This window comes from Musca vetustissima, unplaced genomic scaffold, assembly GCF_032173495.1.
Source record: "Musca vetustissima isolate MV318-11 ecotype Yass unplaced genomic scaffold, APGP_CSIRO_Mvet_v1 utg38791, whole genome shotgun sequence".
Taxonomy (NCBI): domain Eukaryota; kingdom Metazoa; phylum Arthropoda; class Insecta; order Diptera; family Muscidae; genus Musca; species Musca vetustissima.
The window spans coordinates 53,152-66,640 of NW_026885668.1; the positions used below are offsets into that span (position 1 = coordinate 53,152).

Genomic DNA, 13,489 nt, shown 5'->3' on the forward strand with positions numbered 1-13,489 from the left:
TGGTACCTATGAATGGCAAATACTTAATTAAAGACAATTCGGTTTAAAAACTGGTCCATATATCTAGGAGTTCTAGTAATTTCTGTTCAAGATTTCGGAGCTTTATCTCAAATAGTTCGATCTCTATTGTGATTTCAGCAGACGGACAGACAGACACGCAAAGTCAACATAAAATTTTCTGATCAAGAATATATGTATATTCTTTTTGGGGGTATCCGGTGAATATTTCGCAAACGAATTTTCGCGACGAATTTAATATACACTCAACCTTATGGTGAAGGGTATAACAAGCATAACCCGGATGGACGCCCTCGTATTGTGCATATAGGATCAAGAAGTTCCACACTAAATATCAAATTGCAGACAATTGGAAATTTGTAATATCGCCAATCAGGAAATACCTTTGTATGTGAGATATACTAAAACATATATAAAGGTTATGCCAAATATAGATCATTTCACCTACCAGAACGACATGGGGACGAACATTGTTAGATCGACTTCGAGAGTTCGTACGGAATGTATTCGAAATATTTTAGGTGGCAAGTTATTGTTCTGAATATATTTTTATTGTTATTTCTATAAAACGAAACAAAGCAGAACCGTAATTAGATGCATCTCTTTTGTTTCACAGCAACATGTTGCGAAACATTTTTTAAAATTTGTTATTAACATCTGTTCTAATCGACGTCCAGCATCATTATCAAATATTCACATTAGCATAACAATAGCTAGAGAAATTTGTTTTAGACTCTGTATCGATTTATTTTGATTAGAAATACCCAAAGCATTGCATGAATGCAAAACAGTTTGTATCTGTCCATCATCTTAGAACGTTCGTTGGTTCGATCGTTGAGGGTTGTTTGCTTGTTTTGTAAAAACAAAATAACAAATCTAACTAAACAACAGCTTCAAGCGAGAAAAAAATTAAATAACCAAAATAAACAAAAAATATAAATAAAAATATTTCAAATCAAACAGAGAAGAAATAATTAGTCAAACAAAAAAGAGTGTAAAAAATTATTATTAAATAAATGATGTGGAAATTTATAATAACTATGATGCTATTAGCATCATCATTAAAAAGTTCGATGGCACAGGAAGTTGCCACCGCCACTGTGATAACGACAACAACAACACCAACGGAAAGTTCAAATTTTACCAATAAATTGCAAACGGAAATTGAAGAAAAAAGAAGAGAAGATGAAAATTCCTCAATAACTGATAGTCCAACAACAACAACAACAACAACATCAGAAACAGCAACAGTACTTAATGTAACACAGGACACCACTACAACAACAGAAGCAACAGCAACAACGGCAGCACCAGTCAATAGTAACAAAATTGAGCTAATAACTGATGCTCCTCCATTAACGACAACCACAACGAAGATGACTAACCAGACCACAACCTCACACACTGATCCGCATACAGACGATGTAGGTCCTTTTACCACCACCACCCACACACCAACCTTCAGCACTACCACAACTGAGTCGCCAATAAGTTCATCTTCTTCTTCTCCTCCGACATCGTCGTCGCCCAACGTTACTTTGACCTCTGATCTGTATTGTAACCCCTCACTGTGTGAATCATACAACGGCACCCACACACAAGTGTTGCCACACGTTGCTTGCCACAATCCTGGGCACTTTGCTGCAACCTGCGGTGCCCAACCACACCTGCTGCACATGAGCGAACGACGTCGTAATCTCATTTTGGCTTTGCATAATTTGGCACGTTCCCGCATAGCATCGGGTCAAGTGGCCGGTTACAAACCAGCCTCGCACATGCCACAAATTAAATGGGACACCGAATTGGAGCATTTGGCCACGTTGCACGTGCAACGTTGCAGCTTTACTCATGACCTGTGCCGCAATACGCCCCGCTTTCCCTACAGCGGCCAGAATATCGGTTACTATTGGATAAGACGTGAAATCAAGTCGCATTCTCGTCGCATGAAAAACTTTATTGTCAATTGGTTTAAGGAACACATCGATGCCAATCAATCATTCATTGATGCGTATCATTTGCATCCGGAGGGGTGAGTAGACTCAGTCACGAACATATGTGCATTCGTTTGTTTGTTCGATAAAATGGAAAGCCTTGATACTCTCTGAAAGGAAATGGTTCAGCCGCACATTTTCTGGCAAATTAAACTTCTTGTTTGAAAAAAGGAAAAATCTCCACTGCGAAAAAAAAAATCGAAAACAATTCCCAGAATCCCAAAGCCTATTAATGTCGTGAAATTTCTTAAGCTCAACCAGAACACTTTCCATTGTGTTCATTTGAAACACTTTCACACTTTTCGTATGAATAATTTATTAAACAAATTTAGTTTAGCGTATCATGCAAATTCTCAATTCTGATTCTATTAATGAAAAAACAAATCAAGCGTTGAAAGCGAATGGCTTTAACTGTCTCATAAATATCTTAATTTGCAAATTAACCTAATTAATATTTTATTTTGAATATACAATGTATCATAACCCAATTCTGAAAACAGAAATGAAGAATGAAGTGAAACATAAAAAATATGTGTCACATAAAATCGCATAGTTTTTATAAAATATGCAAAATTTATAAAATATGAAAAACTAGAGGCTGATTTAGAGATTCTATAAATAGAGAGAATTTCTCAATTGGAATATTTTTCAATATCTTGATCTATACTTTCAGACAGAAGTGAGATTTTTTTGGAACTTTTTTAAAGTTTATCAATAAATGTTCATTTTAAATAATATATATAGATTCAATATGATATATAGGTCCGAATATTCATATATATGGAGGCTTCAGGGAACGTTTTTCAACCTAATTGGCTTTAATTTTGTATTTAGGGTGCTTACAGGGTAGAAAATCTTCTTTTTTCAGCATTTCTCTGGTAGGATAAACACATTTATCAAATTTTATACATAGCCTCTATAAAAAGGCTCCACTTCTTTGGGTACTTTTAACGTTTTAAAAGGATTTGCCTATTTACAATGAAGTAGTCAACATATATGTAACATATGTTTGATATATTGTATTTGTTTTTCTATATTTTATATTTATATCAAAATAATTTGGAAAATGCATATGTGAATTTTGTAGACACTAACGACTCAATTTTAGTTATTTTCAACATTTTAAACTTATTCTCCCCTTCCACTGGCTGCAATTCATATTTCGGGCTCTGGTATGATAAACACATTTATCCAGAAAATGTTCTACATATGTCTATATTTGATATATTTGCCTAAAATGCTATGTATGTCTGACATAAGGGCATAACCCATTTTCATGTTTTTTTACAATGACATAGTCAACATATGAAAACTTGTTTGATACATTGTATTTGGCATTTATATCAAAATAATTTTGAAAATGCATATGCGAATTTTATAGACACCAACGACCTGAAAAACTAAACAATGGAATGCAAAACTTATCACAATCGAGTGAGTGGAGAGACGGCAGTTATTAGCAAGTGAAACATTAGACAAACAAACGGTTGTTAAACTAACAACCACCAAGTGAGGGGAAGACGATACCAACACAAAACATAGCCAATAAACGAATGGTGGTTTTGGTTTTTATTCTTCGGAAGAATGCATTCGTTTTTGTCACCAAGAGAGAGATAGAGAGAGGAAAAATGTGCGCAAATAGTAGCAAAGTAAAGCGAAGTTGTAAATTAGTTTCAATATTAAGGAAATATTTACATTTTTTTGTAAATCATATTTTAAATTTCTGTGGAAATACAAATGAGTCAAAATTTACCATCCTAATGTGCTCTATCGCCACGTGACCAGTTATGTCAGTAAAACAGGCAACTATTTTCCTTAATTGTAATAAAAAACATGGACCGATATATCCTATTTTCAATACAAAACGTCCTAGGAGTAGTAGCAAATTATATGTAAAATTTGAAAGCTCTATCATAAATATGTATATGGATTATCCGCGGAATATTACGCGGTGATGCTAAAGGAATGTTATATCACCAACCTAAAAAAAACAATTTAGCTGGACAAATTGAATTTTAGCTTGTAAGTAGACAACCTTCAAAAAACATTGACAATAAAGCCAAGTCAAGCCAGGGTGGCAACCTTAAAAAGGCAGGTTAGATAATGCTGAAACATATATAAAAAATTGGAAAAAAGATCGATATGCCGCCGGTTTTAATGTTAAGCATAGCAAGTGCACACAACTTCGTTTGCGCCTTTTGAAGTGGGGTATTTTCCATTCGTTTAAATATTACAATTTAAAATGACATGTCGTTTCAATAAATCAATCTTTGACCACGAATTTCATATTATTTCGTACTTTTTATACCCTGAACCACAGCGTTTTATCATTTTGTTACAGGAGATATACCCATAGTTCCATTGGGAAAACGCATAGAATCACTTTCTGAGTCGATTTAAGCATGTCCGTCCGTCTGTCCGACTGTTGATGTTAAATTGTGAACAAAGTACAGGTCGCATTTATAATCCGATTTGGATGAAATTTTGTACAGCTCATTTTTTGGCCCAAGGACGAAGCCTATTGAAATTGAAGAAAATCGGTTCAGATTTAGATATCCCATATATATTTTCGACCGATTTTATATCTTTGCCCGAAATTTGGCATAGCGTAATGGATTCAGATTTAGATATAGCTCCCATATATATTTTACTCCGATTTAATGTAAATGCTGCACCAAAGTACCTATATATCTTTCGATTTGTACGATTTTTGGTATAGCGAATTGAATTTAGTCTAGTATTATATGTGCTAAGTTTCGTGAAAATCCGTTCAGATTTATATATAGCTACCATATATATTTTCGTCCGATTTAATGTATATTGTGCACTAAAGACACAAAGATTGTGCAATTTTATACTATTCACCGAAGTAACTTCATGTTAATTGTACACCAAGTAATCAATGGGTGTCTGATTGAAATCTTTAAATCGATTTACAAAATTTAGCATAGGTTGATGAATGGCATGTGCTAGTCGGTTTACATATAAATAAAGATCACATATTTAAGTTCGTTCAAAAGGAGTGGATTAATTAGTCCCATATTCGGACTTGATCTAGGCTTGGTAAAGACAATAGATTGTGCAAATTTGAAATATTGAAAATTTTGACTATTTGTGGTTGAGGTACCAGAAGCAGTGGAGCAATGGGTGCCATCTTCCAACTTTATAATATTATCAAAAAATTTTTTATAAAATTTGTTGTACTAGAAGGAAGGGCCGATATTCCCCATCTTCCAACTTGAACTAAAGTTGGAAGACCTATTACGATGTGCAATGTTTGGACGAATTCGGTTACTCCAGTTGAGTGACAGACATTTGTAAATTGACTCCAAACCAAAATTTCGATAAGGCACATTTTTGCCATATCAACGGGTGAGAGTATAAAAAGTATTTAAAATGTTTATGTATGTTTTTAGATTATAAGAACTATTAAAAAATTATAGTTGACCTTCTGACCAAAAAGAAAAATGTTTTAGAGGCTGTCTAACCAATAAACAGTGATTTTATATAGAATATTTGTAGAGGACCATCAGTCAATATTTATAGGTGACTATAAGAAAAATGCTTTTAGAGGAATGTCAGTCATAAGAATGAAATTTTAAAAGAATAATTTTATGAGGATTATCCCTACAATAAGCGTGGAGATTTAAACGATGTTTAGAGGGTTATAAGAAGTATAAGCGTGGATTTGTTAATGAATATTTCAATAGAACCATCCCTATAATAAGCTTGGCTTTTTTAAAGAATATTTTAAGATTAATATCAGAACCATAAACGCGTCTTCCGAATCTAACACCCCATTTACGTATTCTAATATACATTTTCAAACTCATCAGAACTAGTTCAAATAATTTCATTACATAAATGTGTGTATTACCTTTCTAATTACAATACTATTACAATTCAATCAAAGCATAGAACACTTTTATTTTTTGTATTGTATTACAAACAGACCGGAAAAGTAGCAGGCGTCAAATCATTAAACGCTTTTCGTAGAGGTGTTACACAAACAAATCTATTCAAATAGAACTCCATTGTTTAGATGACCCGAGGCATGACAGTTTGCAACACTTAATTTTCTATTGTTTTACAATATTAAACTTTTACCGTGTTGTACAATAATTACTCATCGTAATCGTAAACAGGGAAAAGTTAGTTGGAATTAAAGGTAACATAATAAAAATTCCCTATATATTATACTATGGAAAGTGTATGTGTGTAAAAACATATAACTATCAAAAAATATGTTTTATGGATTAAGGGAGACAGATTCGTATATAGGAAATTAAACCACTGTGTATAACAAAGAGACGGATATTTTTTTAAAATGTTTTATTTAAACCAATATTTAAAAATATTAAAATGTCTATTTATTTCCATTTTTCAGCAAGAAAATTGGCCATTTCACACAAATGGTAGCCGATCGTGTACATCGTGTCGGTTGTGCTGCAATTCGTTATCATGAACCCGATCAACCGTTGGATACCAAGTTCCTAATGACCTGCAATTATGATTATACAAATATCTATACGGAACCGATATATCAGAGTGGACCACCAGCATCGAAATGTTCCTATAATATAAGTGAAAAATATCCGGCTCTATGCGATTGGAAAGAAGCTAACTATGAATATGAAATTGAAGACGAAGAAGCGGAGAATGCCACATTTAATAATGTACGATATTAATGATGTCCGTTGTCGACAACGACAACGATTCGATGATAAATATTATATGTGATAATTATTATTGATTTGGTTTAAGTTAATTTAGTTAGTTAAATATTTGTTAAAGAGTAATTATAAGATGTGAATGTGACATATTGTAGTAATTAAATAATCGGAAGATAAAAATATAACGGAAATATAAATAAAAACACGCCGAACTCAATTCCGTTGTTACTGCTGTTGTGATGTTATGGCGAGTGACTTACTCACGCCCAGCTGAAATCTTGAAATTTTACATGTGGAACATTATTTGCGGTTCGATTAGTTATAGGGCTTAATTTTTAGAACATTGTACCATAAAAGTTAATACAACATATACTTTAAGAGACTAGCGAGAAAAAAGTCTCCGTACAAACATACGAGCTCTCCAAAGTAAGTTACTCGTAATGTAAAATGCGGTGAGACTATCAATCGGTATTGAGAGATTACCTCTTATAGTGGTGTATTGATCCAAATTTCATTAAGGGGACGCCCCCATTATCGGGGTCAAAAATTTTTATGATTTAATTCAAATCAACTATAATTCAAGAATGTCCCCACAAAATTTCAAGTGAAAATCTCAAGAACTCTTGAAGATATAGCCGATTTATTGTGTCAGCATCAAATGACGGCTAAAGGGCTTCTCAAACTTTAAATGCGTTTTTCTCTTTTGCGAATGGCGGGCACTATAACTCAAAAACTAATAACCCAATTAATTTCAAATTTTTACACGTTTCTCTGTGAGTGTACAGCTATCGTATGACCTAGGATAAAGCCAATCGGTGAAGATCTTCCTTATTTTTTTAATTTGGTTTTTGGTCAAAATCGGCGATTTTCCAAAAATATTTTTTCAAAGGTCCGCCATTTTGTTAATTTCAGAGCGAAGTCAATAATTCTAGTTCATACGAGAGCTAGACATGTACTCTTTCTAACCCCGTTGGAATTTTCGGATTTCGATGTTCCATGAGGAGTTATCATGCCCGCCATCAAAAATAAGGACTTTTCTTTAATTACAAAAAACAACAACAAAACAATAACAAATTTTTTTCGTAAATTATTTTTCTTTTCTTTTAAATCTTCAAATATATATATGCAAAGTTAGAAACCTTAACGAGCATTGGTATTGATTTACCAGCCTTTTGAAAATATTGAAAAATTAAAATCGAGAATGGGGGGGTTCCCTTAAATGATGTGTACATGAAAGCAAATTTACAAGATTTTGAGCTAATGGGAATAGTCAATTCTTCCAGGAAGTCTTTATTAGCGAAACGGACTTTTAGAAATTAATTTAAGAAAGATTTCTGACAAAAGCGGGCCCCAATAAAAGTTATGAGAAACATTTAGAATCTCTATTAGGTTCGTCAGAGGCTACTGAGGTCCTATCCTAACAAGTTAGTGAAAATGTAACTTATGTATTTGGCAACGGAGAGGCCAAGAATGGAGTGTTTAGACTAACGGCTCTTTTTGAAACTTATACTAAAATGTACTATAACAGTTTTCATATAGCATGGGAAGAGGTTCGAGGGGTTGAGAATTCCTAGAAGTGCACCAAAATAACCAAATGCTAATACATTTGGTACCATTGTTAACGGGTGAATGAGTAGAGCTTGAAGCCTGAAAATTAGATCACTTTTGGTGCATAAAGTAAAAAAAGTACTGAATGGTACTAAATTAAGTACAATAGTTGGTGGGTGGATGAATAGAACAATAATACTTAAATTAAAAGTGAGATACGCTATTGGTGTTTACGGTTCAATAAAGAGGCTGTATTAGCCAATACGTACTAAATGACCCTAAATCAGTATATACATGCGGTATTGAAATGTGGTGTATAAGGCTAAGGTAAGAATGTGTTAATTCATTACAATAAAGTTCGAACACTTCTAAATATTAATATTTATACCCTACACAACTATGTTGTCAGGGTATTATAGCTTTGTGCAGCCCCAAAAGTTTGTAACGCCGCGAAATATTGGTCCTAGACCCAACTTTAAGTATACCGATCGTCATATCTCAACTAGCTGAGTCGATCTAGACATGTGTGTCCGTCCGTCCGTCTGTCCATTATAATTTGTAAACACGATACAGGCCACAGTTATGGACCAATCTTCACGACATTTTGCATGTAGGATGGGTTCTAGCCAATGAAGACCTTTATTGTTTTTGGAAAAGATCGGTTAATATTTAGGCGATGAAATGGAGCAAACACTTTATTTTTGTCGGGTTCTCTGGTCGCTCCAGAGGCCGCAATTATGGCCCAAACACCGTGAAGATCGGTCAATATTTAGCGGGTCAAATGGACCCTGACTTTTGTGTGAAAAATGACAAAATTTATATTCTATAGCGTATATATTTACACCTGAATGGCATAGACCCGAGAAGTTGATATTATATCCAAGAGGAGTGGTTGACATTTAAATTGATACCAATTATATTGTCGTATGTACTCGGATGTGGGAGTTACATTAAAATATTTACAGGTGCTTACGTACTGAGATATTATTTAGTAACCCATTACCATACTAGAAGGCGAAAATATAGCGCTGATCGATTTTAAAGTTTCCATGAGGTTCCGGTTATGGTCAAGGACAACGCCTATAATTTGCAGTGATGATCATGTCGATCTATATACACTGGAGAATGAATCTGACCAACCAATTTGATGGGTTTTTGTAATGATCTGTCACTATTCAGCGGGTCAAGTCAACCAAGACCTTTCTGTGTAAAATGAAAAAATGGATATTATGATATAAAACATAATTCGATAATGATGTCATGGCAAGAAATAGGAGCTATTGACCTCTAATCGGTTAAGAGGGTGCAAATAGATATAGATCTGCAGAAAGTTAGAGTTCCGTGGTAGTTTTGTAGGGTATCATTTGGTCGGCCCCGTCCGACTATACTGCTCCGCTCACTGGTTTTTTACATTTAATAGTGGTTCGCTATGAATGTATAACTTACGAAGGTGGTAAGTATTAAAGTGTTCGAAATGTTACTAAACTTCATATGAAATGATATTCGGGTTCTCAATACATAGAAAACACCTATTTTTGTAACGATGTCATCCGAATTCAGACATTGTGAAGGTGTTAGCCACCTAATAAAAGAGTAAAGTAATTGCCTGACTTACGGCGGAAGCTAGAATCTTGATTTGGGGTAGGAGTCTCTCTTGGTCCAAATGTGTCAGATAAGGCAGGGTTTTTGGAAACACATTTAGTACACGAAAAGTACTAAATGTGTTTCCATTTGTATTTTGCGAACCGATAGAGCTAGAACTCTTAAGTATCCAAAAAGTACTAGAATGTACTAAATTTGGTACAATTTCGTAGCATGTGAATGGATAGACCTAAAAACTTGAAATTTGAAATGGGAATTAAGGTTGGGCAGTAGGGTCGATATACGGAGGTGATTTTGAAAGCGTGTACTCTCGTATATGAAAAGTACAAAACTGTACTAAATTTGGTACAATTTGAATTTGAAGAAACGGATGGAGCAGGAATCCTGAAATTTGAAATCAACATTACCGTTGGTACAATTTGAATTTTGGAAGAACCGATAGAAAAGGAATCCTGAAATATGGAGTTAGTATCACTGTAATGGCATAATCCTGAAATTTGGAGTTGGGATGTAAGATTGGAATATGTAGGAAATTTTTGGAAATTTGTACTAATGTGCATTAAATGGTACTAAAAGTTGATTTGGGTGAACCGATAAAGCTGAAATCCTGAAAGTGGGAAATAATATTTCCATTGGTTGTATGATATAGGTAGTTTTGAAAATTCGTACATATGTGTACTTAATTTGGTACAATTTGAATTTTTGGTGAACCGGTACAGTTGGAATTTTCCAAAATTGGAGTTATGATTACTGTTGGAGTGTAGGATTGGAGTACATAGGAAGTTTTGGAAATTCATACCAATGTGTTTTAAATGGTACTAAATTTGGTAAAATTATATTCGGGCTGGAATCATGAAATTGCGAAATATGATTTCTATTCGTTTTATATTAGTGTGTACTATATGGTAATAACAATTAAAATTTGGGTTAACCTATAGAGATCTAATCATGAAGTTTGGAATTGGTTTTGAAAATAAGTAATTACGAAAGGTAATAAATGATAACAAAATTGTGTAGTGGTGAGATTATGAGGTAGTTTTAAAAATACGTACTATAATATAACAAAGAAACAAAATGGTACTAAATTGTAATTATGGTCGGTATTGGTGTGTAGGTTTATGCAGTTCTCTGTGAAAATAAATGATAGATAATTCTCACGTTCGCTAACGACATATCCTAACATTTTCTAGAAAAATTATCTGAAGTGTGACATTTCGAGTCCAAAATACAGAAAATATACAATACCACGTCCACGTTTTGACATAGCCCCATGTACAGGTGTCATCCAATTTTGTGATGGTCTTATGCTCATCTTCAAACGAAAGTGGTTTGTCATTTAGCGTTTTGGTGGACAGAAAAAAAATTCTTCAAAGAAAAATTTCAGCATAGGACCCTGTTTTTAAATAGTGATAATATAAAGATCCCTACCTTTTTATACCCTTCACCACACTGTGGTACAGGTTTGTAACAGGCAAAAGGAAACGAGATAGACCCATAGTTCCTTTTGAGAATATGCATAAATCACTTTCTGAGTTGATTTATGCATGTCCGTCCGTCCGTCTGTTGGTGTTAAATTGTAAACAAAGTACAGGTCGCATTTATAAACCGATTTGGATGAAACTTGGCACAGCTCATTTGTTTGGCCCAAGGACGAACCCTTTTGAAATTGGGAAAAATCGGTTCAGATTTATATATAGCTCCCATATATAGTTTCCTCCGATTTTATGTAAATGGTGCACCAAAGTCTCTATATATCTTTCGATTTGCACGAAATTTGGAATAAGGGAGCCTAAAGTAATGTCTGCCAAGTTTGGAGAAAATTGGTCCAGATTTAGATATAGCTCCCATATATAGTTTCGTCCGACTTTATGTAAATTGTACACCAAAGTCCCTAAATATCTTTCGATTTGCACGAAATTTGGCACAGCATACTGAATTAAGCCTAGAATGATGTGTGCTAAGTTTCGTGAAAATCGGTCCAGATTTAGATATAGCTCCCATATATAGTTTCGTCCGATTTCATGCAAATGGTGCACCACCAAAGTACAGGTCGCATTTATAAACCGATTTGGATGAAACTTGGCACAGCTCATTTGTTTGGCCCAAGGACGAACCCTTTTGAAATTGGGAAAAATCGGTTCAGATTTATATATAGCTCCCATATATAGTTTCCTCCGATTTTATGTAAATGGTGCACCAAAGTCTCTATATATCTTTCGATTTGCACGAAATTTGGAATAAGGGAGCCTAAAGTAATGTCTGCCAAGTTTGGAGAAAATTGGTCCAGATTTAGATATAGCTCCCATATATAGTTTCGTCCGACTTTATGTAAATTGTACACCAAAGTCCCTAAATATCTTTCGATTTGCACGAAATTTGGCACAGCATACTGAATTAAGCCTAGAATGATGTGTGCTAAGTTTCGTGAAAATCGGTCCAGATTTAGATATAGCTCCCATATATAGTTTCGTCCGATTTCATGCAAATGGTGCACCATTTGCACGAAATTTACCGTAACGTACTGAATTGAGCCTAGAGGAAGGTCTGCCAAGTTTCGAGAAAATCGGTCCAGATTTAGATATAGCTCCCATATACTGTTTCGTCTGATTTCATGTTAATGGTGCACCAAAGTCCCTATATATATTTCTATTTGCACGAAATTTGGCATAATAAGGCTGATAGGAACAAATCGTACTGAAATTAGTATAACCTAACCTGTGGCAAGTTTCGTTGAAATCGCTTTATATGTGGATATAACTTCCATATATATTTTCGCTTGATTTTAAGTAAATGGTGCATCAAACTCCAGATTGTCAGATTGACATGAACTTTTGCACAACGTACAAAATTGAGCATAGAATAACGTTGCGTTTTCTAGAAGTACATACATAGCCCAACGATTTACATACTTTTGTCCCATTGTAACAAACGAATGACATGTTTATGCTTAGATATAGGTAGATTCACATTTAGATAAATATTACATATTTTATTTCATCCAATTTCATGTTAATAGTCCTGTTTAATATACCCATAGTGGTGAAGGGTAACATATAGTCGGCCCCGTCCGACTTTACTACTTTCCTTACTGGTTTTGTATGTTGATGATCCTAGACGATTTTCCAACCGAAGAATATGTCATTTCGGGTTTTAGGTGGGTAAAAGTCGTATGTTGAAGGTCCTAATTATCCTGTGTCTGTGATTTGTTATTTCGTATTCTCAGATGCATCAATGTACATACTCCACAATCGTAGATTTGTAGAGTAATATCAGAAGCAAAACCGTCAATTTGTTAACTAATATGTTTATTAAAGTTCTATTTTAAAGGGACAGACTATCAATACAATTAGCTTGAAATGTTTAAAGAATATTTTATAGGAGCGTCTTACAATAAGTGTGTCACATTTAAATAATATCCTAAAATAAGAGTCAATTTTGTACTGAATATTTTAGAGGACCTTCAGCAAATTTGTATTTCGTCATATAGCATCCACTTAAAGGCCCAAGTTCGCCCCATCGGAGCGATCGGGCAAATATATCGGATTGGGAAATAATGTTCATTAAATCTAGGAAGAATTAATGAGGGGTTTCACCAATTTTTGTAGAGTCTGTCCCTGGTAAAAGTAAATGAGTGTAAAATGAAATCACATTTATGTA

At 34.1% G+C, this 13,489-nt stretch overlaps 1 protein-coding gene across 1 annotated transcript; it reads left to right on the plus strand.

Moving 5' to 3' along the window:
- Positions 1-1,058: 1,058 nt before the first annotated feature.
- Positions 1,059-6,697, plus strand: LOC133332893 (allergen Tab y 5.0101-like). The gene is made up of 2 exons (XM_061541261.1): positions 1,059-2,047; positions 6,397-6,697. The coding sequence occupies exons 1-2, from the start codon at positions 1,059-1,061 to the stop codon at positions 6,695-6,697; spliced, it is 1,290 nt and encodes a 429-aa protein (XP_061397245.1).
- The last annotated feature ends 6,792 nt before the right edge of the window (positions 6,698-13,489 follow it).

What these genes read in the sequence shown, in the direction of transcription:
- LOC133332893 (XM_061541261.1), top strand. Translation starts at nt 1,059, where the DNA reads ATGATGCTATTAGCATCATCATTAAAAAGTTCGATGGCACAGGAAGTT. An exon ending in TATCATTTGCATCCGGAGGG is followed by an intron (nt 2,048 to 6,396) that starts GTGAGTAGACTC and finishes TCCATTTTTCAG; the next exon opens with CAAGAAAATTGGCCATTTCA.